General features: G+C 41.9%; 1 protein-coding gene across 1 annotated transcript in view; it reads left to right on the plus strand.

Annotated features, from left to right (window-relative positions):
- PDPK1 (3-phosphoinositide dependent protein kinase 1) overlaps positions 1–27,108 on the plus strand; it is a 267,190-nt gene that overhangs the window by 236,658 nt on the left and 3,424 nt on the right. The window contains exons 12-13 of the mRNA XM_053694510.1: positions 5,785–5,842; positions 13,556–13,708. Of these exons, the coding sequence (XP_053550485.1) occupies positions 5,785–5,842; positions 13,556–13,708 (211 nt within the window). The remainder of the gene's footprint in view (positions 1–5,784; positions 5,843–13,555; positions 13,709–27,108) is intronic.

Raw genomic sequence — 27,108 nt, forward strand, 5'->3', positions numbered from 1 at the left:
AACGGTTTTATTTCAAAACGTTTTTTGTACTTTCTTATCAAGTTTATGCCTGTTTAACATGTCTGAACTACCAGATAGACTGTGTTCTGAATGTGGGGAAGCCAGAATTCCTATTCATTTAAATAAATGTGATTTATGTGATAATGACAATGATGCCCAAGATGATTCCTCAAGTGAGGGGAGTAAGCATGGTACTGCATCATTCCCTCCTTCGTCTACACGAGTCTTGCCCACTCAGGAGGCCCCTAGTACATCTAGCGCGCCAATACTCCTTACTATGCAACAATTAACGGCTGTAATGGATAATTCTGTCAAAAACATTTTAGCCAAAATGAACCCTTGTCAGCGTAAGCGTGGATGCTCTGTTTTAGTTACTGAAGAGCATGACGACGCTGATATTAATATCTCTGAAGGGCCCCTAACCCAATCTGAGGGAGCCAGGGAGGTTTTGTCTGAGGGAGAAATTACTGATTTAGGGAACATTTCTCAGCAGGCTGAATCTGATGTGATTACTTTTAAATTTAAATTGGAACATCTCCGCATTTTGCTTAAGGAGGTATTATCCACTCTGGATGATTGTGAAAATTTGGTCATCCCAGAGAAACTATGTAAAATGGACAAGTTCCTAGAGGTGCCGGGGCTCCCAGAAGCTTTTCCTATACCCAAGCGGGTGGCGGACATTGTTAATAAAGAATGGGAAAGGCCCGGTATTCCTTTCGTCCCTCCCCCCATATTTAAAAAATTGTTTCCTATGGTCGACCCCAGAAAGGACTTATGGCAGTCAGTCCCCAAGGTCGAGGGAGCGGTTTCTACTTTAAACAAACGCACCACTATTCCCATAGAGGATAGTTGTGCTTTCAAAGATCCTATGGATAAAAAATTAGAAGGTTTGCTTAAAAAGATGTTTGTTCAGCAGGGTTACCTTCTACAACCCATTTCATGCATTGTCCCTGTCACTACAGCCGCATATTTCTGGTTTGATGAACTGATTAAGGTGCTCGATAGTGACTCTCCTCCTTATGAGGAGATTATGGACAGAGTCAATGCTCTCAAATTGGCTAATTCTTTCACTCTAGACGCCTCTTTGCAATTGGCTAAGTTAGCGGCTAAGAATTCTGGGTTTGCTATTGTGGCGCGCAGAGCGCTTTGGTTGAAATCTTGGTCGGCTGATGCGTCTTCCAAGAACAAGCTACTAAACATTCCTTTCAAGGGGAAAACGCTGTTTGGTCCTGACTTGAAAGAGATTATCTCTGATATCACTGGGGGTAAGGGCCATGCCCTTCCTCAGGATCGGCCTTTCAAGGCAAAAAATAGACCTAATTTTCGTCCCTTTCGTAAAAACGGACCAGCCCAAGGTGCTACGTCCTCTAAGCAAGAGGGTAATACTTCTCAGGCCAAGCCAGCTTGGAGACCAATGCAAGGCTGGAACAAGGGAAAGCAGGCAAAGAAACCTGCCACTGCTACCAAGACAGCATGAAATATCGGCCCCCGATCCGGGACCGGATCTGGTGGGGGGCAGACTCTCTCTCTTCGCTCAGGCTTGGGCAAGAGATGTTCTGGATCCTTGGGCGCTAGAAATAGTCTCCCAGGGTTATCTTCTGGAATTCAAGGGACTTCCCCCAAGGGGAAGGTTCCACAGGTCTCAGTTGTCTTCAGACCACATAAAAAGACAGGCGTTCTTACATTGTGTAGAAGACCTGTTAAAAATGGGAGTGATTCATCCTGTTCCATTGAGAGAACAAGGGATGGGGTTCTACTCCAATCTGTTCATAGTTCCCAAAAAAGAGGGAACGTTCAGACCAATCCTAGATCTCAAGATCTTAAACAAATTTCTCAAGGTCCCATCTTTCAAGATGGAAACCATTCGAACTATCCTTCCTTCCATCCAGGAAGGTCAATTCATGACCACGGTGGATTTAAAGGATGCGTATCTACATATTCCTATCCACAAGGAACATCATCGGTTCCTAAGGTTTGCATTCCTGGACAAACATTACCAGTTCGTGGCGCTTCCTTTCGGATTAGCCACTGCTCCAAGGATTTTCACAAAGGTACTAGGGTCCCTTCTAGCTGTGCTAAGACCAAGGGGCATTGCAGTTGTACCTTACCTGGACGACATTCTGATTCAAGCGTCGTCCCTCCCTCGAGCAAAGGCTCACACGGACATCGTCCTGGCCTTTCTCAGATCGCACGGCTGGAAAGTGAACGTGGAAAAGAGTTCTCTATCCCCGTCAACAAGGGTTCCCTTCTTGGGAACAATTATAGACTCCTCAGAAATGAGGATTTTTCTAACAGAGGCCAGAAAGACAAAGCTTCTGGACTCTTGTCGAATACTTCATTCCGTTCCTCTTCCTTCCGTAGCTCAGTGCATGGAAGTGATCGGGTTGATGGTAGCGACAATGGACATAGTTCCTTTTGCGCGCATTCATCTAAGACCATTACAACTGTGCATGCTCAGTCAGTGGAATGGGGACTATACAGACTTGTCTCCAAAGATACAAGTAAATCAGAGGACCAGAGACTCACTCCGTTGGTGGCTGTCCCTGGACAACCTGTCACGAGGGATGACATTCCACAGACCAGAGTGGGTCATTGTCACGACCGACGCCAGTCTGATGGGCTGGGGCGCGGTCTGGGGATCCCTGAAAGCTCAGGGTCTTTGGTCTCGGGAAGAATCTCTTCTACCGATAAATATTCTGGAACTGAGAGCGATATTCAATGCTCTCAAGGCTTGGCCTCAGCTAGCGAGGACCAAGTTCATACGGTTTCAATCAGACAACATGACGACTGTTGCGTACATCAACCATCAGGGGGGAACAAGGAGTTCCCTAGCGATGGAAGAAGTGACCAAGATTATTCTATGGGCGGAGTCTCACTCCTGCCACCTGTCTGCTATCCACATCCCGGGAGTGGAAAATTGGGAAGCGGATTTTCTGAGTCGTCAGACATTGCATCCGGGGGAGTGGGAACTCCATCCGGAAATATTTGCCCAAGTCACTCAACTTTGGGGCATTCCAGACATGGATCTGATGGCCTCTCGTCAGAACTTCAAAGTTCCTTGCTACGGGTCCAGATCCAGGGATCCCAAGGCGGCTCTAGTGGATGCACTAGTAGCACCTTGGACCTTCAAACTAGCTTATGTGTTCCCGCCGTTTCCTCTCATCCCCAGGCTGGTAGCCAGGATCAATCAGGAGAGGGCGTCGGTGATCTTGATAGCTCCTGCGTGGCCACGCAGGACTTGGTATGCAGATCTGGTGAATATGTCATCGGCTCCACCTTGGAAGCTACCTTTGAGACGAGACCTTCTTGTTCAGGGTCCGTTCGAACATCCGAATCTGGTTTCACTCCAGCTGACTGCTTGGAGATTGAACGCTTGATTTTATCGAAGCGAGGTTTCTCAGATTCTGTTATCGATACTCTTGTTCAGGCCAGAAAGCCTGTAACTAGAAAGATTTACCACAAAATTTGGAAAAAATATATCTGTTGGTGTGAATCTAAAGGATTCCCTTGGGACAAGGTTAAGATTCCTAGGATTCTATCCTTCCTTCAAGAAGGATTGGAAAAAGGATTATCGGCAAGTTCCCTGAAGGGACAGATTTCTGCCTTGTCGGTGTTACTTCACAAAAAACTGGCAGCTGTGCCAGATGTTCAAGCCTTTGTTCAGGCTCTGGTTAGAATCAAGCCTGTTTACAAACCTTTGACTCCTCCTTGGAGTCTCAATCTAGTTCTTTCAGTTCTTCAGGGGGTTCCGTTTGAACCCTTACATTCCGTTGATATTAAGTTATTATCTTGGAAAGTTTTGTTTTTAGTTGCAATTTCTTCTGCTAGAAGAGTTTCAGAATTATCTGCTCTGCAGTGTTCTCCTCCTTATCTGGTGTTCCATGCAGATAAGGTGGTTTTACGTACTAAACCTGGTTTTCTTCCAAAAGTTGTTTCTAACAAAAACATTAACCAGGAGATTATCGTACCTTCTCTGTGTCCGAAACCAGTTTCAAAGAAGGAACGCTTGTTGCACAATTTGGATGTTGTTCGCGCTCTAAAATTCTATTTAGATGCTACAAAGGATTTTAGACAAACATCTTCCCTGTTTGTTGTTTATTCAGGTAAAAGGAGAGGTCAAAAAGCAACTTCTACCTCTCTCTCTTTTTGGATTAAAAGCATCATCAGATTGGCTTACGAGACTGCCGGACGGCAGCCTCCCGAAAGAATCACGGCTCATTCCACTAGGGCTGTGGCTTCCACATGGGCCTTCAAGAACGAGGCTTCTGTTGATCAGATATGTAGGGCAGCGACTTGGTCTTCACTGCACACTTTTACCAAATTTTACAAGTTTGATACTTTTGCTTCTTCTGAGGCTATTTTTGGGAGAAAGGTTTTGCAAGCCGTGGTGCCTTCCATTTAGGTGACCTGATTTGCTCCCTCCCTTCATCCGTGTCCTAAAGCTTTGGTATTGGTTCCCACAAGTAAGGATGACGCCGTGGACCGGACACACCTATGTTGGAGAAAACAGAATTTATGTTTACCTGATAAATTTCTTTCTCCAACGGTGTGTCCGGTCCACGGCCCGCCCTGGTTTTTTAATCAGGTCTGATAATTTATTTTCTTTAACTACAGTCACCACGGTACCATATGGTTTCTCCTATGCTATTATTCCTCCTTAACGTCGGTCGAATGACTGGGGTAGGCGGAGCCTAGGAGGGATCATGTGACCAGCTTTGCTGGGCTCTTTGCCATTTCCTGTTGGGGAAGAGAATATCCCACAAGTAAGGATGACGCCGTGGACCGGACACACCGTTGGAGAAAGAAATTTATCAGGTAAACATAAATTCTGTTTTTTGCCATGTTTATTGACATCTATGGTGAGAACTATTGTACATAATATGGAGGCTGTATATTATATGATATGGCAGCCATCTTGTTTTACACAAATTTTGAAAATCTATTTTCTCTGCAAGCGCTTCGCTTATGTAATAACTGTGAAACTTGCTATATACCACTATACTGTGATCTAGAATCACATTTGTTCATGTTGAAGGACTGGGTCACAAGCTGTGGCAGCCATATTGGTTTATGTGAAAATGTCAAAAATGTGTTTTATTTGCAACCGCTTATGTTAAAGCTGTGAAATTTGCTGTATAACCATATATTGTGACCTAGAGTTACATCTTTTCGTTTTGAATGTATTAGTCATATGGTGTGACAGCCATCTTGAAAAACGCAAAATTTTTGAAAATGTGTTTTATTTGCATCTGCTTATGTTAGAACTGTAAAAACTGCTTTAGAGCTTTATATTGTTACTTAGCTGCTTGTATGCCCATTGCAAAGGCCATGCGCTTGGCCACCTCTAATGCTGCTTGCAGCTATATTTTCATTTATTTTTTGTTCACTAATATGTCATGGAAATAATAATATAAAAAATTAAGTTTAAGGGACATAAAAAGCATTTTGCAATATATATCCATTTACAACAATTACATCTACTTAATTCCAGAGGCTAAGAGGACTTGTTACTGAGCATACAGTGGTTAGTTATGCTAGCAGGAAGGCCGCAGGAGGCGGTGACCTTACGCTATTCAACAACGCCTACATACCGAATGAGAGGGCAATACACATGCTCAACCTACCCTTGTGTGTTCATCAGGTCATGTGCACAGTAAAATCGTATGATCACTTTTACTGGAAGCATTTTGTAAATCATTGTACATTGCAAAATGTTTTCTTATCTAAACTATTTTCAGTAACCTGCAATCAGTACTAAAATGTTATTTATTTTGTATTCACCAGGCACCAGTTTGTAGAAAATAATTTAATATTGAAAATGGGTCCAGTTGATAAAAGAAAGGTAAGTTTTATAGTATTCTTGTTTATTGCATGGATAACCTTGAACATACATAATGTATAATACAGGACTTGACCATGGAGCTTTAGGTTTATATTTTGATAGAAATTTGAATTTCAAGTTCCTTAATCAGACCTTTTAGTCTTAAAATCTGTTGATCCAGCCTGAGTTGGGTTTGCCCTATTTAAGAGTTCTCTGGAGCGTAACTTGCACATTGATTAAATTTTGATAGAAATTTGATGTAATATGAATTTAAAAATGAAGCACACGTCCTTGCAGAAAGATAACATATTATAAATATGATTTGAGTCTGTATGTATATAATTATACCATATATCATTTAGCTTACAGAGACATAAAAGTGAAAAAAGAAAAGGCACTAATGTGTTAGCACGTTTTTATTATTACACTATTGGTTGCATCTAACTAGCTCTTTAAAGGGGCACTCAACCCAAAATTAAACGGTCATTATTCAGATAGAGCAGCAATTTTAAACAACTTTACAATTTACTTCTGTTAACAAAATGTGCACAGTGTTTTTATAGTTACACTGTTTGAGTCACCAGCTCCTACTGAGCATGTGCAAGAATTCACAGGATATACTTATTTGCATTTGTGATTGGCTGATGGCTGTCACATGATACAGGAGGAGTGGAAATAGACATACATTTTAAGTTTGTCAGAAAACAATTACTCATTTGAAGTTCAGACTAAGTGCTATTGCATTGTCTTCTTATTATGCATCTGTTGATTATGCAAATCTACTGTATTTACTGGTCCTTTAATCCCTGCAAATAAAGTCGGTTCTAAAGCAGCAATACACTACTGGGAGCTAGCTCCACACAAATTAGGCGAGCTAGTGACAAGATACTTGAGTAGCTACCAATCAGCTGCTAGCTCCCAGTACTGCTTTACTGCTCCTGATCTAGCTATGATTTTCAACAAATGATACTAAGAGAACAAAGTAAATTTGGTAATATAATTAAATTAAGGCTCTTAAAATTGTAAGTTCTATTTCAATTGTGATTTTCACGTCCCTTTAACTTCATTCCAAAGGAAAGCCAGCCGTATGAATCCTAAGAGTAAATAATACTTTACCTTGTGAGCTGGTTTTATACTTTCCCTTCTTGATTCTCACATAAGATCTTTAAATGGGGACTTGCACTGTTTTTGTTAAAAAGGATGTTGAAAAGCTTTTTTTCTTTTAATTTGTATTCATGTCAATAAACCAGTTTATTTGGGGTTGTTGCCATTAGCCAAGGTGCAATATTATAGGATAAATGAAGAGTATGGTGAATTAGCAGCAGCAATGTCAGGGAAGTCTGTGTATAAGAAGTATGATTAGTTTGTTCATAGATATAATATATCAAATATTCAAAACCATTTATACGCCTGTTTTCATATCTGAAGAATATTCTTCATATAGATCCTTACAGATCTAAGTATTTTTAAAGGCGTATGAACCCCAAAAATGTATTTCATAATTCATTCTGATAGAGCATTCTATTTTAATTAACATAAACCCTGAAGAAGGGGTTAATTTTGACCCTGAAACATCAGTACATTTTGACCTGTTTGCATACAAATACTGAGTGCATATCTTTATCTGCCTATTGTATTCCAATACTACACCCAGGTGGATGATTACTGGTGGGATTTAAACAACTGTTTGTTTATATGTATGTATGTGTGTGTGTGTAATATATAATAAAATAAAACCCAGTCATTTATATATCATTTCCTTCCTAATATAGGTAGAGTCCACGGCTTCATTCCTTACTGTTGAAAAATACAACACCTGGCCACCAGGAGGAGGCAAAGACACCCAGCCAAAAACTTAAATATCCCTCCCACTTCCTCATCACCCCAGTCATTCTTTGCCTTTCGTCACAATAGGAGGTGGCAGAGAAGTGTCACAATATTTGGAGAGTCCTGAAAAAATGGTATTTGCCCTTCGAGAGAGGACTGGAGTTTTAAGTAGTCATGTCAACCTCTCAGTGAAAGTATTGATGAAAGTTAGAATCTGGAGATGCAGGGAAAGTTTTTCTGCTAACAGCTCCTAAGCAAACAGTGTTGACGAGTTTCACTGCCTGTTTTCTCTCATTTAAGTCCATGTCAGGAGCGCTGCTATTAGACTGTCATACTTGAGAGGCTGTGTTCTGTTCCACAGCATGGATCCTGGAGGTAAGATCTTTTCAATTTTTTACACATAAAACGCTATAACAGGGTCACAGTGTGGCTCCTTTTATACCTTGATAGGATCCAGGGTTAATATCCTCTGAGGGGAGTTTAGTAAACAGTTGGGGTTAATTAATCAGTGTATTAATCATTTACATGCTGCTTTGTGTGATTTTATTTTCTGGGCTCATAGACTGTGTGTTTTTGGCTGGATCAAACGGGTTTCACTTTCGTTTTTGAAAGTGTTGCACTGCTCCTATTAACTTGCTGTACTTTTCATAGAATGTGGTCTATGTTCATTTCCTCCATTCCGGCTGAGATTTCAACCTGAGGAGAGCGTTTCCTCTGTTAACTGTCTGGGTCTAGGAGGTGGTGAGTGCCCCAGCCATTGGGAGTATATTTTTTTTTTTAAAGTTATTTGTGTCCTGTGGGGTATAACCTGAGCTATGGAGGACTCTGACATGTTAGAAGGTACTTCTTCTGTACTAAATCATGCCTGTTTATATTGTGAGGAGGCCGTGGTTTTCCTGCTCACCCAATTATGTTCTTAGACTTTAACACGGTGTTAAAGCATGTTGAAGGGAGACAAGCTTGCTAAGGCTATTAGTCCCTCTGAGCCATCTACCTCTCAGGCGTCCAGTGAGATTACTACCCTTGCTACATTATCCACTCCACATGCAGTTCCACGTAGCACTTCTAATCCTCCATCCGGAGGGGGCCTTCTTCCTGCGGACTTTGCCGCGCAGTTACAAACGGCGGTGTCTTCGGCTCTCAGTGCATTACCTCGCTCTAACAAACGCAAGAGAAAGGTTAAACATAGCTTTCCTGACCCGGAGTCATCTAAATATTTATCGTATTTAGCTATTATGTCCCAGTTATCCGATGAGTTAATTTCTGTATCTTCAGAGGGTGAACTTTCGGTGTCGGAGTCCTTGGCGTCTAAGCATCCTGCTCCGGAGGAACCGTCCTTTAGATTTAAAATTGAGCACTTGCATTTTTTTATAGAAGGAGGTTCTGTCTACATTAGAGGTTCTACAGGCCGTGCTGCTTGAAGAACCTATGATACCTAAATAAGACAGAGTTTATGAAGACAGGAAAGTTCCTTTGAATTTTCCTGTGTCGGTTAAGAATTGGGTTTTCCTTTCCCCCCTCGTTGTTATACGCTTGCTAAACGTACTACTATACCTCTTGCGGCTAGTACTTCGTTCATAGTTCCATCCATAAGAAAATGGAAACCTTTCTGAGAAAGATGTTTCAACATACAGGATGTTTATTTCAACCAGAGGCTGCAGTTGCCACGGTTGCTGGAGCAGCTACCTGTTACTCTTTGTCGGAACTCATTGAGGTGGAGTTTCCCCTCGAGGATATTTAAGACAGACTTAAAGCTCTGAGAATAGCTAATTATTTTATCTGTGATGTGAACATGCAAATTATTCACCTAAATGCAAAGGCCTCTGGCTTTGTGGTCCTAGCCTGCCGGGTACTCTGGTTGAAGTCTTGGTCTGCGGATATGACTTCTAAGTCCAGACTCCTTTTATTTGGTCCAGGTCTGGACTCCATTATTTCTACGGTTACCGGAGGCAAGGGTGCCTTCCTACTGCAAGATAAGAACAAATCTAAGGGACGACAATCTTCTAATTTTCATTCATTTCGTGCTGACAAATCCCAACGACAACAATCCTTCTCCAAGCCCGAGCAACCCAAGAGTACTTGGAAGCCGGCTCATTCCTGGAATAAGTCCAAGTAGAATAAGACGCCCACCGAAAACAAATCGGCATTAAGGTGTGGCCCCCGATCTGGGATCGGATCGTGTAGGGGGCAGACGGTCTCTTTTTTTCAGACGCTTGGTTCAGGGACATACAGGATCCGTGGCTCCTGGAGGTCGTACTCAGGGATACAAGATCTCATCCACCCAGGAGCAGATTCCTACTCTCGAACCAGAAAAGGGGAATGCCTTTCTAGGGTGCGTTCGGGACCTAGCCTCCTTAGGAGTTGTTGTCCCGGTGCCTATCGAAGAAAGAGGTTTTGGGGTTTTATTCAAACCTTTTCATGGTCCCAAAGAAGGAGGGAACTTTCCGCCCAATTCTGGACCTAAAGTGCTTAAACAAATTTCTCAGTGTCCCTTCCTTTAAGATGGAGACGATAAACTGGCCTTCCTGAACTAAAGGAAGGATGGATCTTATGACCACTATTGATCTGAAGGACGCTTACCTTCATGTTCCAATCCACAGGGAACACTTTCAGTTCCTGAGGTCTGCATTCCTGGACCAGCACTTCCAGTTAATTGCCCTTTCGTTTGGCCTAGCTACTGCTCCAAGAATCCTTACAAAGGTTCTGGGGGCTCTTCTAGCCGTTGAAAGAACTCAGGGTATTACAGTAACCCCATACTTGGACAATATTCTAGTGCAAGCACAATCTTGTCTTACGGAAGAATACTCTGAGTCCCTTCTCAGTCTTCTTCGATCACATGGATGGAAGATAAAATTGGAAAAGTTTTCTTATCCCAAGAACCAAGGTGGAATTCCTGGGTGCTATAATAGACTCCATATCCATGAGGATATTTCTAACAGACCAAAGACGTTGCAAGCTAACTTCGGCATGTCTTGCCCTCCGGACCTCCTTGAGTCCCTCTTTGGCTCAGTGTATGGAGGTGATTGGTCTCATGGTGTCCTGCATGGACATCATTCCTTTTGCCAGGTTCCATCTCTGACCTTTACAACTGTGCATGCTGAGACAGTGGAACGGCGATCATTCTAATCTGTCCCTACAGATTGTATTATTCAGCCGGTCGAGAGAATCGCTCTCTTGGTGGCTCTGTCCAGATCATCTGTACCGAAGGACGTGCTTCTTAAGACCGTCCTGGGAGATTGTGACTACGGACATGAGCCTATCTGGATGGGGAGCTGTTTGGAGTGTCAGGAAGGCACAGGGGTTGTGGATTTAGATCCTTCCTCCCAATCAATTGTGGAACTACGGGCAATTTTTAATGCCTTGAAGGCTTGCCCCTTCTGGGTTTGTCCCAGTTTATCGGATTCCATTCAGACAATATATCCTCTGTGGCGTAAATCAACCATCAGGGGGAACGAGAAGTTCCTTGGCGATGAAGGAAGTATCTCAGATTATGGGGTGGGGGCAGAGGCCCACAGCTGTTCGCTGTCAGCGATCCACATTCCAGATGTGGACAACTGGGAGGCGGATTTTCTCAGCAGTCAATCCTTCCACCCAGGGGAATGGTCTCTCCACCCCAAGGTGTTTGCAGAGATGTGCAGCAAGTGGGGGACGCTGGAGATAGATCTCATGGCGTCCTGTCTCAATACCAAGCTACCCTGGTACGGGTCAAGGTCAAGGGATCCCCAAGCGAATTTAATAGATGCCCTAGCAGTGCCCTGGATGTTCAAACTCTATCTTTTTCCTCCATTACCGCTTCTTCCTCTAGTGGTGGCCCGCATCAAGCAGGAGCAGCTATCAGTAATCCTGATTGCTCCATCGTGGCCGCTAAGGACGTGGTTCGCGGATCTAGTGGGGATGTCCTCATCTCCTCCGTGGAAGTTACCTTGTCGCAGTGACCTGTTGTTACAAGGTCCATTTGTTCATCAAAATCTAAATTCTCTGAGGCTGACTGCATGGTGATTGAACACTTACTCTTAGCAAAGAGAGGTTTCTCTGAGAGTGTCATTGATACTCTTATTCATGATTGTAACCCAGTTACTCTGCGTATTTACCACAAAGTGTGGAGGACCTACTTATTCTGGTGTTAAGAGCGTGTTTTTTCCTGGCACATAGTTAAAGGGACAGTATACACTCATTTTCATATAACTGCATGTAATAGACACTACTATAAAGAATAAGATGTACAGATACTGATATAAAAATCCAGTATAAAACTGTTTAAAAACTTACTTAGAAGCTCTCAGTTTAACTCTGTTGAAAAGGTAGCTGGAAAGTCCACTGCAAGTGGGAAATAAGACCCTCCCCCTCTCCCTTCTTTTGCATATGAAAAGACCCTTTACACAAACAGTAGCAAGCTGGAGTAGGTAGCTGACGGTATTCTCATAAAACGTGAGAGGACAGATTTTGGCCCTGTCAGTTTTATTGCACAAGAGGCTGGCTGAGCTTCCAGACGTGCAGTCCTTTGTTAAGGCTCTGATTAGGATCAGACCTGTGTTTAGATCTGGGGCTCCTCATTGGAGCCTTAATCTTGTTCTTCATGTTTTGCAACAGGTTCCGTTTGAGCCTCTGCATTCCGTTGACATTAAATTGCTATCTTGGAAGGTTCTCTCTTTAACCCCTTAATGACCACAATGTACCCTGTATGTCACTGGTCGTTAAGGGTTTTTTAAGGACATAATAGCACAAGTCTAGCAAGAACACGCTATTAATGCACTCCCTCCAGCAGGCTTTGTGGAATAGAGCAGTCTCAACGCTGGTGGCAAGACCGTGCTTTAAATCAATCAAGTCCCAAATAAAGGCCAGCGACATACAGGGTACGTCGCTGGTCCTTAAGGGGTTAATGGCTATTACCTCTTGTTTTTTCTGAGATCTCTGCTTTGCGATGTGAGTTCCCTTATCTGATTTTTCATGCAAATAGGGTAGTTTTACATACTAAATTATGTTTTCTTCTTAAGGTTGTGTCAGATCGCAACATCAAATCCAGAGATTGTGGTTCCTTCCTTGTGTCCTAATCCTTCTTCGAAGGAAGGTTTACTTCACCATTTGGATGTGGTTCGTGCCTTGGAAGTTCTTTCTTCAGGCTACTAAGGAGTTTAGACAATCTTCCTATTTGTTTGTTGTCTATTCGGGGAAGCTTAAGGGGCAGAAGGCTACTTCGACTTCCCTATCATTTTGGTTAAGGAATGTCATCCGCATAGCTTACGAGACAGTGCAGCATCGTCCTCCTGAGAGGATGACTCATTCCACTAGAGCAGTGGCTTCCTCTTGGACCTTTAAGAACGAGGCCTCTATGGATCAGATTTATAAGGCGGCTACCTTGTCCTCCTTGCATACTTTTCTCATTTTTACTAGTTTGATGTTTTTGCTTCCGCTGAAGCAGCTTTCGAGAGAAAAGTTTTGCAGGCTGTGGTGCCCTCAGAATAGGGTCCGCATCTTCCTTTTTGTTCCCTCCCGTCATTCATTCAGTGTCCTCTGGAGCTTGGGTATAGTTTTCCCAACAGGAATGAAGCCATGGACTTTCCCTATCTTAGGAAGAAAAACATAATTTATGCTTACCAGATAAATTCCTTTCCGGATAGGGAGAGCCCACGGCCCCCACACGTTTTTTTTTTTGTCCAAGGGCGACCCACTATTTATCTCATTCTTCTGGCACCATTTATACACTGATATTTCTCCTACTTCTCCTTGTTCTGGGGTGATGAGGAAGTGGGAGGGATATTTAAACCTTTGGCTTGTGTGTCTTTGCCTCCTCCTGGTGGCCAGGTGTTGTATTTCCCATCAGTAAGGAATGAAGCCGTGGACTCTCCCTATCCGGAAGGAAAGGAATTTATTTGGTAAGCATAAATTGTTTTTTTGTTTCTTTTCTAGGGTTTATTTGCACGCCGGCGGCAATTGCTCCTTACTGAGGGGCCTCATTTATACTATGTGGATCCTGTAAACAAAGTACTAAAGGGAGAGATTCCCTGGTCACAGGAACTTCGCCCTGAGGCTAAAAATTTCAAAACCTTTTTTGTTCACACAGTGAGTATCCAGATTTTGTTCTTCCACTGAACTATAACACATTGAGATTTTTATATAAAATGTTATGTGTAACAGTGTTAATTTTGACAGCAAATTTCAATTTAGTCTTGGTTTTAGTCTTTTGACTAAAATGCCATTTTAGTTTTAGTCGTATTTTAGTCATCTGAATTGTTTTAGTTTTAGTCTAGTTTTAGTCGATTGAATCTCCAGTAGATTTTAGTCGACTAAAATCTAAGGGGTTTAGTTAAAGTGTAATGCATTATTTAAGCATTTCTCTAAAATTTGCAAACTGATTATATACTCCAGGAGTAAACATAACACCTGTTAATATTTATGGTATTAAGGTTTAAACCTGCAATACAGACACAGATTTAGCCGTTGTGATATGTAACATCTTTATTAAACATAAATTAAATAAAACCAAGTTTCATAAACAAACAGAAGTGCAACTATAAAATATAAAAAAATAAAAACTGCATTGGCTCTATTGAACATATTACCCAATATAAAAAATGTAACAGTTCTCTGTTAATAATTAAAACAAGTATCAAGTAACTCAACACAACAAAAAGTTTCTGCAGCTAGCACAGGCACAGCATAACTTAAACCCATATTCGTGGGTTATGCTTATTTCTATAGGAAGAATCAATTGTTTGTTCACAGATTCGAAACATTTTCGGCAACGATATTAGCACTGCTCTAGAACTTCCAAACTCATTATATACTCCTGGAGTAAAGGTTTATTAACCTGTTTTTATTTATGGTATTAAGGTTTAAACATGCAATACAGATTTAACAGATTTAATTGTTGTGGTATATAACGTGTTTATCTTAAAATTTAATCAAATTAAGTTTCGTAAATTTTACAAAAGAGCAGTAATTAGATATGGATTGATTAAAACACCTTGCATAAAATGTTTTTTGTCAGCAAATTTTGATTTAGTTTTAGTCATAGTCTTTTGACTAAAATGCCATTTTGATTTAGTTTTAGTCAGTCTTTTGACTAAAATGTCATTTTAGTTTTAGTCTTATTTTAGTCATCAGAATCTCTTTAGTTTTATAGTCAACTTTGCAAAAATCTTTCATTATTTATGTTGGCGGTTTTCATGTAACTTAGTGCTGCAAATTGAGCAATTTCTAATTCTCAGAAATGGGAATGCACCTACTAACCTATCAAGGCTAACCCTGCTACATAATTGTTCCTAATTTACTTTATCAGATAACAATCGCAAAACAATTTAGTTTACACTAACTTTGACATTGGCTAACATTGTGCACTAAAGCACAGATTGGTTTCTCCAATTAAGGCAAATAGTGGGTGGGGTTGAAAAATACTTGCATTAAAAAGGATATTTATTTGTTTTAAGTATGTTAAGGAGACAGTCTAGTCAAAATTAAACTTTAATGATTCAGATCATGGGGCATTCAATTTTAAACTTTGTTACTTTTATCATCAAATTCATGGAGAGTCCACGATTCCATTCAATTACTGTTGAGAATTCAACTCCTGTCCACCAGGAGAAGGCAAAGACACTCCAGCAAAGCTTAAAGTGAAAGTAAATTTTGGAGTTCTCTCACAACATTATGGATTATGATTCTTGCATAGACTCTAGTCGACAAGTTAGTTTTTTCACCACATGATTTATAGATTTTATATTATGTAGTGCTTCCCTTTCCATCGCTTCCTCCGCCCCCTGCTCGCTTCCTGCTTCGTTGGTCTTGGGCGGGAGAGCGGTCCCAGCTGCTCTGTGCGTCTATCTGTGCTCGCTCTCCAATGATGAACATTTTTTGCGCAATGGTACAGTTCTTCCAATCTTCTTGAGATGCGCTGACGTCACTTTGAGCATTTTCTTTTGAAGTTGATATGCGCATACGGCTATTGTGAATGCGCTTCGGATCAGAGATGAAATTCCCAGATAGCCGCATGCGCATAGCAACATGTGGGCGTAAAAATTACATTTTTGGATGCCCATGGGGGACCAGTAGGAGTGATCAATTGCTTGTTCGTCATAAGTAGGAGAGAAGGGTTTTTTGATGCGTGTGGAGCATTGGAGACACATTTGGACGGCTTTCAGGTTGATAAACTGGTCAAATATTTATTTATTTATTTATTTATAGAGGAAATGATGAATGAACGTTATATTAATAAGATATATTTAAATATATATAGCGGTCGACGCAAGTTTACGTACACTTTAAGTATCCTCCTACTATTCATACTCCCCCAGTCATTCTTTGTCTCTGTAACAAGGAGAAAGCAAAGATAGTGCTCTGAAGAATATTTAAAAATGAGTCCTTCATTGGGCATTTTCCCTTCAAGATAGGATTGGGGTTAATGCTGTGTCCATGTAAATCTCTTTAGTTTGAGTAGTGGTAACTGTTAGCTGCTGGAGGTCGCAGGGAACTTCTGTCCTCCTCCTGCAATCTATACTAACACCCCCAACAGGCAACCAGGGGTAGTTACTGTGCTCTCCATCTCCTTCAGGTCCCTGTCAAACCTGAAAGTGCTGTCTGCCCCACATTAGAGGCTCTACAGGAAAGTCATTTTCCTTGTATAGGGGAGCTATAGGACACTACAGGGAGTATTTTATTCAGGACTCCTGAAGACCTATGGAGGAGCCTGGGGACTTATAATTATCCCTTATATAGGGGATGTATCATTAATAAGGGCAGCTTTGTTTTTATGGGCACTGTTTTTCTTAGGCAGATCCTTTTTTAGGATCGTTTTAGGGACTGAGGCATGTAGGGTTTTGCTTTCACTTTATTTTAAGGTGTGTTGCAATAGGGGATAAATGTGGAGTGATTTGCTTTTTTGGCTGGGGCGCCGCTGCGATGTTATGAGACTTACATCAGCTGTTTCTGCTGTGCTGCGTTCCTTACCTATTGCAGGTAAGAGGAAAAGAAAGATTAAACATGTTTTCTCTGAATCAGGAATCTTGTCTAACACCAATGCTGCTTTAGTCAGTTTCTCTCAAATTTCTGAGGATGACCATTCCTCAGCAGCCTCTGAATGTGAAATATCTGATTCTGACTCTGCTTCGGAGAGTCCTGTAAAATAAGAGGAAGTTAATTTTAGGTTTAAGCTTGAACACCTTTGCTTACTGCTTAAGGTGGTGCTAGCTACCTTGGATGTCCCGGAGCCCAAACCAGTTTTTCCAGTTCTTGTTCGCATGTCAGACATCATCTCTAAGGAATGGAAAAAAACGGAAATTCCTTTTTCTCCATCTCCTATATTTAAAAAGATGTTTCCAGGTTCTGACTCTATATTGGAGTTATGGAATAAAATTCCGAAGGTGGATGGCGCCATCTCCACCCTGGCTAAGAGAACTATTCCTCTAGAGGATAGTACTTCCTTTAAAGACCCAATGGATCGGAAAATGGAGGGGTACTTAAGAAAAAATTTCCAACTTAGTTGTCTGCTATGGCAACCGGCTGCGGGTATAGCAGCAGTCGCTGGAGCTGCCACGTACTGGTGTGACTCCTTATCTGAGCTAATTTGGGATGAGACTAATTTGAAGGAAATTCAGGATCGAATTAAGGCTTTAAAGATAGTCAATTCCTTTATTTGCAATACTAATATGCAAATCGTTCGTCTGATTGCAAAGTCCTCAGTTGTGGCTTAAGTCCTGGTCAGTGGACATGTTTTCTAAATAAAGGCTTCCCTTTTAAGAGGAAATCTTTATTTGGTCCTGGTCTTGACTCCATTATCTCCACAGTGACTGGAGGAAAAGGGGTCTTCCTTCCACAGGATAAGAAGACTAGATCAAAGGGTCTTCAAATTTTCGTTCCTTTTGCAATTATAAGAGACAGAAATCCTTGGCCTGCAGTAAATCAGATCAGCCCAAAAGGTCCTGGAAGCCTAACCAGGCTTGGAGCAAAAACAAACAGCCCAATAAACATTCCTCTGAAAATAAAACAGCATGGAGGGGTGGCCCCCGATCTGGGATCGGATCAAGTAGGGGGCAGACTATCTTTCTTTCTGGATGCTTGGGTTCTCATTGTCCCAGATACTTGGGCAGTGGACGTGGTCTCCCAAGGATACAAGGGGCAGATTTCTCCTATCAAGACTCTCAGCAAATCTGGTATGAAGAGAGGCATTCTTAAATTGTGTAAAGGACCTCTCCTCCTTGGGAGTGATCGTCCCGGTGCCCCCATGCAGAACCTTTCCGTCCTTCAAGATGGAGACTATCAGAACTATTCTCCCTTTGGTCCAGGAGGGTCAGTTAATGAACACTATAGACCTGAAGGACGCATACCTCCATGTTCCTATTCACAAGGAGCACTTTCAATTTCTGCGGTTTGCCTTTCTAGACAAACACTTTTGGTTTGTAGCTTTTCCCTTTGATCCGGCTACAGCTCCTAGAATTTTTACGAAAGGTACTGGGGGCTCTTTTAGCTGTGGCCAGGTCTCAGGGAATCTCTGTGGCCCGTACCTGGACGATATATCTTGGTTCAGGCTCGATCTTTCTTTTGGCAAGATCTCACGTGTAGACTCTTTGTTGTCTCTTCTTTGCTCTCACGGGTCGAAGATAAACCTGGACAATATTTCCCTGGTTCCCAATACCAGGGTCTGTTTTTTGGGGACAATCATATCTTCGCTCTCCATGAAGATCTTCCTGACAGATATGAGAAAGTCCAAACTTATTTCTGCCATTCTCTCCCTTCAGTCCTTCTTCAGTGGCGCAGTGCATGGAGGTAATTGGTCTCATGGTGGCTTCCATGAACATTATTCCTTTTGCTCAATTTGATCTTAGACCTTTCCAACTATGTATGCTCAGACAATGGAACAGCGATCATTTTGGATCCATTGCAGCAAATCGTCCTAGACAACCACACAAGAGAATCTTTCTTGGTGGCTCTGTCAGGATCATCTGTCCCAAGGCATGTGCTTTTTGAGACCATCGTGGGAGATTGTGACTATGAATGCCATCCTCTCAGGCTGGGGAGCAGTTTGGGGTCCCTTAAGAGCTCAGGGATCTTTGTTGCTGAACAAATTTAGTTTGTGTACCTTTTCTAAAAATGAGAATGATTCATACCATTTTGCCTCTAGTTCAAGGAGGACAATTTGTTACAACCATAGACTTAAAGGATGCATATCGACACACCCCGAATCACAAGGATCATTTTCAGTTTCAAATAATTGCTTTACTGAACAAGTATTACCAATTTGTGGCCCTCCCCTTTGGTCTGGTTACAGCCCCTCGCATCTTCAAGAAGGTATTGGGGTTTCTGTTAGCAGTGATCAGAGCTCAGTGAATCTTCATTGCCCCTTATTTGGATGATACTTTGACACCCACAGAATGGTATCTTTCCTTCAGGAACATGGATGTGAAATAAACGCCCCCAAAAATTATTTTATAACCAGACACAAGGGTGGTTTTACTGGGGGTTAAAATAGACTGTGTTCAAACGCGCTAGTTTCTCACAGATACTCACAGAACTAAATGTCAGACTGCCTGTCATTCCCTACAGGTTGCTCATTCTCCATATTTAGAGCGGTGTATAGAAATAGTGGGTCTTAGGGTAGCAGCATCAGACGCAGTACCTTTTCCTCGCTTTCATCATCTTCTCCAATTATTCATGCTGCAACAGAGGTCAAAGGATTGTTTTCATCTGGAACAGCAGATAGAACTCAGTTCTTCAGTCAATCAGTTTCTCTCATGGTGGAAGGAAAGTCCCTATTTGACCCTTGGAGATTATTTTCTTCAGCCTATCTGAACCGTAGTCCAGATGCATTTCTGATGGGTTGGGGCGCTTTTTGGGAGTCCCAGAGGGCACATGGATTATGGTCCCCTCTGAAGGGGAGGTTACCTATTAACATCCTAGAACTTTGTGCAAGTTTTCGGGACTTTTAATCTTGGTCCCAGTAAGACAATGTCACTGCCATGGCATGCATCAATCATCAGGGAGGGACTCGAAGTCACTTAGCTATGCGAGAGGTATCTCACATTCTCTGTTAGGGTGCAGAGGTTTTCCTCAGCCCATCAGCCTTTTACATTTCGAATAATTGGGAAGTAGATTACCTAACAGTCTGTCCATTCAGGAGAATGGTCTCTTCATCAGGATGTGTAGGGTCTTCCAGAAATAGATCAAATGGCATTCAAATTGAACCGCAAACTTCTGGTTTATTGTGTCAGGTCAAGAGATTCAAGAGCTCACATGATAGATGCTCTGGTCTATACTTGGAACTTTTAGTCTGGCCTATCTATTTCCTATGTTCTTCTTCCAAGAGTCATTGCTAGAATTAAACATGAATCGACTTCAGTAATTCTCATGGCTCCCACGTGGCCCAGCAGAACAAATTCAGATGTCATCCCTTCCTTCATAGGCTCTAGTCCTAAGGAAAGATCTGCTGTCTCAAGGACTCTTGTATAGTTTGGATCTCAATTCTCTGAATTTTTTGGTGTGGAGGTTAAATGCCTAGTTCTCAAAAACAAAGGTTTTCAAATTCTGTTCTCTACTGCAAACCAGAAAGCCGGTCACCCAGAGAATTTTCATAAGATTTGGAAAGCTTACTTTCTTTGGTGGTGTTCTATAGGTTTCTCTTGGAGATATTTTAGAATTCCAAGAATTCTTCAGTTCTATTAAGATGGACTGGATAAGGGTTTATTGGTCAGATTTTTACATTATCTGTTTTGTTTCACAAGAAGCTGGCTAAGTTACCTGATGATCAGACTTTTGTTTAGACTTTTGTTCAAGCCTTGGGGAGAATTTGCCATGGTATTATCCCCATTTCTCCCCCTTCGAATTTGAATCTGGTTCTTTTTGTTCCACAAGGTCCCCCCTTTGAACCTATGCATTATCTGAACCTATTAAGTTATTTTTATGGATGTATCGCTTTCTTCTAGCCATTTTTTCCACTGGAAGAGTTTCTAAATTATCACTTTTTGTCTTCTGATTCCCCCCCTCCCTTTTTGAATTTTATCAGAATAAAGCAGTTCTCTGGACTAAATATGATTTTCTCCCGAATGTAGTGCCTTCAGAAAATATAAATCGGGAGATTGTTGTTCCTTCACGTTTCCAAAATTATATTAACTGTAAGGAACACCACCTACACAATTTAGATGTAGTCAGTCATAAAAATTTTTATCTTCATGCTATTAAAGGTCCCAGAAAGGTTCAAAAGACTATACCTGTATCTTTGACATCATGGCTTAAGCAGACTATTATTCGTAAGACTTACTGTTTTTGGAGGCGGTTTTCACGCAACCAAGTAACTGCTCTTTCTACTATGTCTGTATCTACTACTTGTGCCTTCAAAAATGATACCTTCTTAGAACAGATTTGCAAGGCGGCAATTAAGTCTTCTATTTTATTATTTTTACAATTTTGATATTTATGCTTCTTTTGGCAGGAAAGTCCTTCAGGCCGCAGTGTCAGGCAAATAGGAACTACCATCTTTTTGTCCTATCCATCCTTTACATGGACTCTCGGCTTGGGTATTGTATCCCACATGTTATGGGCAGCTATGGACTCATCAACTTTCAAAAGACAACATAATTTATGCTTACCAATAAATTTCTTTTGGGATGTTGAGTCTATAGGACCTGCCCAGATTTTTTATTATACGGTCGATAGTACTGATTTGTTCCTCTTAACTCTGCTTTCTGTCTTTCCTACCTTTTTTATTTCTCTCCTCTGCTTGGATATACGTAAACTTGAGTGGGGAGAGGAGGTGGGAGGGATTAAAGCTCTTGTGAGGGTCATTGACCTCCTTATAGTGGCAGGAAATATTTCCTACACGTTATGGACACATATGGATTCTGATCATCCCGAAAGAAAGAAATTTATCGGTAAGCATAAATTCTGTTTTCTTTCATACAGGTGATGAGAGTCCACAATCCTTTACTCCTATCTCACACATACCTCAGTCTTTATTTTGCCTCCACTGGAGGTGGTTGAAGAATGAAGATGTGCAATTGATATTTCAGAGAGAGGAGTTTTCAGTTTTATATTGAGGCCTGGTTTCTCCTCAGAGTACAGTGCTTGTCAGAGGGATGTATATGGAGTTTGTCTTAGGATTATTTCTTTCCATTGGCATGGAGAGTCCACAAATCCATTCCAATTACAAGTCGGAATACAACTCCTGGCCACCAGGAGGAGGCAAAGAACACCCCAGCAGAGCTGTTAAGTGTCACTCCCATTAGCCATAATCCCCAGTCATTTTTTGCCTTGTACATCAAGAGGATGTGCGAAGATGGTGTCTGAGATATTGAATCCTTTAATGGACACTTTTCCCTGCAAGCAAGGATTGGGGCTCTGCTGTGTCCATGCAATCATCTTTAGTAAGAGTAATGGTGGCTTTTAGCTTACCTTTCTTGCTTACCTTCCAACATGTATGCTAACCACTATATGGAAAATCAGGGTTTGTTACTCTGCTTTTCCTTTCTCTCCAGGTCCCTGTCAGAGTTTGTCTGAGTCTGTTAGACCGGAGTTGCAGTGCCTGCCCTACAGTTGAAGCTCTAAGGTCCCTGTCAGGATGAAGATTTTTCTGGCAGACCGCGGGCTGCTCAGAAAGCTGCAAGACTGCTAAGTCCCTGAATTCCCTTATCCCTCGATGGCTTGTGGTCTTAGTGAGGGGGCTTAATGGCTAAGGGTGGGGGACTTTTTTTTACCACTTATTGATTTGATCTCAGTGGGGTCAGACACAGGGCATTTAATTTACTGAAAGCTTATGGGAAATGAGTTGCTATGCCTCGGGATTCTGTCGCTATGGTCAATGGTGCAATTCTTGATTAGAGACCCTGTGCTTAACTCTAATTTTTGCTTTTTATTACCAGTAATTTTACACAGCGGCAGCGACTTGTTTTAAAAGACAGGCCCAGGCTGTATCCTGTTAACAGCGCATTTTCGCGCTTATTTTCCACTGCATCTCTGCTCTCTGTCCATTATGGGCTTTAGAAGCCTTTTTTAGTGGACTGAGTATAGATTGTGAGAGCGGGGAGTATCTTATTTCCCTTCCTGCCGGTACACCTGAAGTGCCTGGCGAGAGGGAAGGTTATGGGACCTCTGATGCATATGCTGTGCCTAAGAGCAACGTATTGGAAATAGCAGCGAGTTCAGGTATATGGATTTTGCCTCTATACAGGCGCCTTCCTTGGGGGGGGCGTATCCTGGGGGTGATATCCTGATAAAAGAAAAGCACGCCTCTCTCTGTTTTCTCTGCGCGTCGAGATCTGCAGATGTAGCATAAAGGGGAGCATGGCTGTGATCCGAAGCGGCAGGCCTATACGACATCTCCCTGTGGACTGTGTGGGAGATAGTTGTTTGATCTTGGTCTTCAATATGACCGTGAGTACGCTCAGCTTTGTGGCCTTGATCACTTGACAGCCTTTTTGCTCAGCTGTACACTTCGTAGGGAGGGTGCTTTTAATGTGATTCTAACTGCAGGCATATCCCGGGTTCGGCACTTCTATGTATTTTGGCGGGCAAGGAATCTGTTATTTTCACGCATGGCGGCAACAGGTCGCACTCTTGGTGCAGCTCTTTATCGATTCACCGCCTTAGGAGTCTGTCAATCACCTTTAGACTACATCTGGTGATGGTTCCTTATTTGGAGGCATATTATGGAATGTCGGCTGCGGCACCTCCGTCTTTCAGGCGAACGGAGGCTACCGCTATTTGGTGGTGTAAACTTTATTGGAGGATTGCGTGTGTGTTCTCCTGTATCAGGAGATGGCTTTTGATTCTTGCCTGGTAGCGATCGCATTGTGCGCTATGGCCACAGTGGATATGAGCAATCTCTCATAAGAAATTTTTATTTTTCAGTGACACGCACCAACAATTACTTTTTCACTGCTGATGGTTTTATATATGTCCTTTGAGCGTGCTATCTTAATAGAAGCGCACATAATAACTACATGTACTTTTTATTAATGTCTGATAGAAGATTCAGACATTTAAGGTGCAGTTTTTATATACTCTGTATGTTTATGGATCTGGTGAATTTTATTTATACAGTGCATTGAACCTTTTAGATTGGTTCTTTACTATATGTTAGCAGGGATTCCTGGTCCTTTTCTGCCATCTGATGGTGGTTCTCTGGCATTACAGGTCTGATTTTCTACTACTGTAGAAACCTGGTGACTCTTTTATAAGCATGATGTTCTGCTTATACTTTCAAAAGAAAAGGGCTTAGATGGCACTAATAGTATGGAGGGGGATTGTACCACTAATAATTGGCCTAATATGCAAATGATATAGTGGCTATATGGTGCTATGTATCAATTAGAATAGGGTACAAGTTCAGTTAAAGACTGAAAAAAAAGATACTATGTAAGCACTCGTGATCTCCCGTTGTTACAATGTTGAATGGTGTGTATGTCAAAGAAATAGTAAAAACATAAACTTTATTAACTATGCTTAAAATACATGGGTAAAGAATTAAAAATAAAATGGACATTTTATTTTTAATTCTTTACCCATGTATTTTAAGTGTAATTAATAGTTTGTTTTTACCGTTTGTTTTTACCATTTCTTTGACATACATGTTCAGGAGGGTCAGTTAATGACTACCATAGACCTGATGGACGTGTATCTTCATGTTCCTATTCACAGGGAACATCACCAATTCCTGCGATTTGCCTTTCTGGACAAACACTTCCACTTTGTTGCCCTTCCCTTCAACCTTGACACGGCTCCTAGGATCTTTACAAAGGTCCTAGGGGCCCTTTTGGCAGTGGTCAGTTCTCAGGGGATTCCATAAGGCTCAGTATCTTTGGACTTGAGAGGAGTCTTCTCTCCCTGTAAACATCCTAGAGTTGAGAGCAAACTAACTCTGAGTTCCTTAGCTATGAAGGAGGTAACTCGCATTCTCCAGTGGGCAGAGTCTCAGGATTGTGGACAACTGGGAAGCGGACTTCTGAGCAGGCAGACCTTTCATCCCGGGGAGTGGGCTCTCCATCCGGAAGTATTCGCAATGATAACCCTCAGGTGGGGGGTTCCTGAGTTGGATCTGATGGCGTCGCATCTGAACGCCAAGCTTCCAAGGTACAGTTCAAGATCAAGAGATCCACAAGCCGTTCTAATAGACGCTCTGGCAATTCCTTGGAACTTCAGTCTTGCATACCTGTTCCCTCCATTTGCTCTCCTTCCTTGAGTCATTGCTCTTATCAAGCAGGAGAGGACGTCAGTGATTCTAAGAGCTTCTGCCTGGCCTCGCAGGATCTGGTTTGTGGATCTGGTGATGTTGTCTTTTCCCCCTTGGAGGTTGCCCTTGAGGAAGAACCTTCTACTTCAGGGTCCCTTCCTCCACCCAGATCTAGATTCTCTAAAGCTGACTGCTTGGAGATTGAATGTCTAGTCTCTTTCTGAGCAAATACCATGCTTCAGGCTTGTAACCCTGTTATTCGCAAGATTTACCATAAGGTTTGGCGTAAATACCTTTTATTGGTGTGAATCAAAGGGTTTCTCTTGGAGCAGGGTGAGGGTACCCCGAATTTTGTCTTTTCTTCAGGATGGCCTGGAGAAGGGCTTGTCAGTCAGCACTTTCTGTACTGTCTATTGTTTTGCACAAACGTCTGGCAGATCTACCAGATGTTCAATCTTTTGTGCAGGCCTTGGTCAGAAACGTCTGGCAGATCTACCAGATGTTCAATCTTTTGTGCAGGCCTTGGTCAGAAACGTCTGGCAGATCTACCAGATGTTCAATCTTTTGTGCAGGCCTTGGTCAGAATCAGGCCTGTGTTTAAACCTGTTGCTCTCCCTTGGAGCCTTAATCGTGTTCTTTAAGTTCTGCAGTAGGCTCCGTTTGAGCCTATGCATGTAGTTGATATTAAGTTATTTTGGAAAGTTTTTTTGTTTCTCCTTGCTATCTCTTCTGCTCGCAGAGTTTTACGAGCATTCGGCTCTGCAGTGTGATTCCCCTTAACTTTTTATTTTTCATGCGGATAAGGCAGTTCTTCGTACTAAGTTGGGATTTCATCCCAAGGTAGTATCAGATCGCAATATCAATCAGGAAATTGTTGTTCCTTCATTTTGGCCTAATCCTTCTTCTCAGAAGGAACCACCTGTTGCATAACCTGAATCCTAGATTATTCTCTTTCCTTTCAGAGAAGTTATTTAGATTCTATTATTTCTGTTACTGGAGTTAAAGGGGCTTTTCTTCCTCAAGACAGAAAGTCTAGAGGAAAATCCAAAGTTTCTAATCGTTTTTGTTCTTTTCATCAGAAAAAAGAACAGAAAGCTGACTACTCTGCTCAAAAGCAAGGTTCCTCTGGTTCGGTCTAGAGACCTAATGCTAACTGCAACAAGTCAAAGCAGGGTAAGAAATCTATCCCTGCTACCAAAACTACATGAAGGTGCTGCCCTCAATCCGGAAGTAGGAGGAAGATTAAGCCTCTTTTAGGAGGCTTGATTTTAGTCTGTTCCTGATCCCTGGGTTCGGAATATTGTTTCTCAGGGATATCGTATAGGATTCAGAACAAGGCCTCCCAGAGGAAGTTTTTTGTCTGTTCAATGTTCCAAGGAATCCTGTAAAAGCTCAAGCTTTTATTCAGTCTGTCTCAGATCTGGAAGATATGGGAGTGATTGTTCCAGCTCCTTTGTAGGAACAGGGGATGGGATTTTATTCTAATCTTTTCATTGTTCCAAAAAAGAAAGGTTCTTTCAGACCAGTTATAGATCTAAAGTCTCTGAACAGGTTTGTAAGGTTTCCATCTTTTAGAATGAAAACTAACCAGACTATTCTGCCTTTTGTTCAGCAAGGTCAGTTTATGTCCACAATAGATTTAAAGGATGCTTAACTTCATGTTCCTATTCATAGAGATTTCCAGTTTCTGAGGTTTGCCTTACTGGACAGGCATTTTCAGTTTGTTGCTCTGCCATTTAGTCTGGATACAGCTCCAAGAATATTCACAAAGGTTCTACCTGTCCTTTGTGTGTGATCAGGTCTCGGGATATTGCAGTTTCCATACCTGGACATCATCTTGATTGTAGCTCTATCTTTTCCTATAGCAGTATCTCTCACCAACTGGTTGATTAGTTTTTGTTTTTTTACTCAGACAAAAGTAATGTTCATGGGTTCCAAGATAGGTTCAGTATTCATGAGTCTTTCTCTAACAGATGTCGGCTTGTCTGAACCTTTAGTCTCATTTCCTTCAGTGGCTCTGGGTATGGAAGTCCTAGGTCTCATGATTGAATCCTCAGATGCAATTTAATTTGCTCTATTTCACGAGTCCTCTTCAGCTTTGTAGTGCAGGGATTATACTCTGCTGTCTCAAAGGATATTTTTGGATCCAAGTACAAGTCGGTCTCTAACTTGGTGGCAGGATCATCAGTTTATTATTCAGGGGGCTTCTTTTGCTCAACCTACCGGAACTGTGATTAGTACAGATGCAAGTCTCATGTTGGGGAGCTGTTTGGAAGTTTCTGACAGCACAGGGACTTTGGGATCCTCAGAG

The sequence above is a fragment of the Bombina bombina genome, chromosome 11 (assembly GCF_027579735.1).
Source record: "Bombina bombina isolate aBomBom1 chromosome 11, aBomBom1.pri, whole genome shotgun sequence".
Lineage (NCBI taxonomy): Eukaryota > Metazoa > Chordata > Amphibia > Anura > Bombinatoridae > Bombina > Bombina bombina.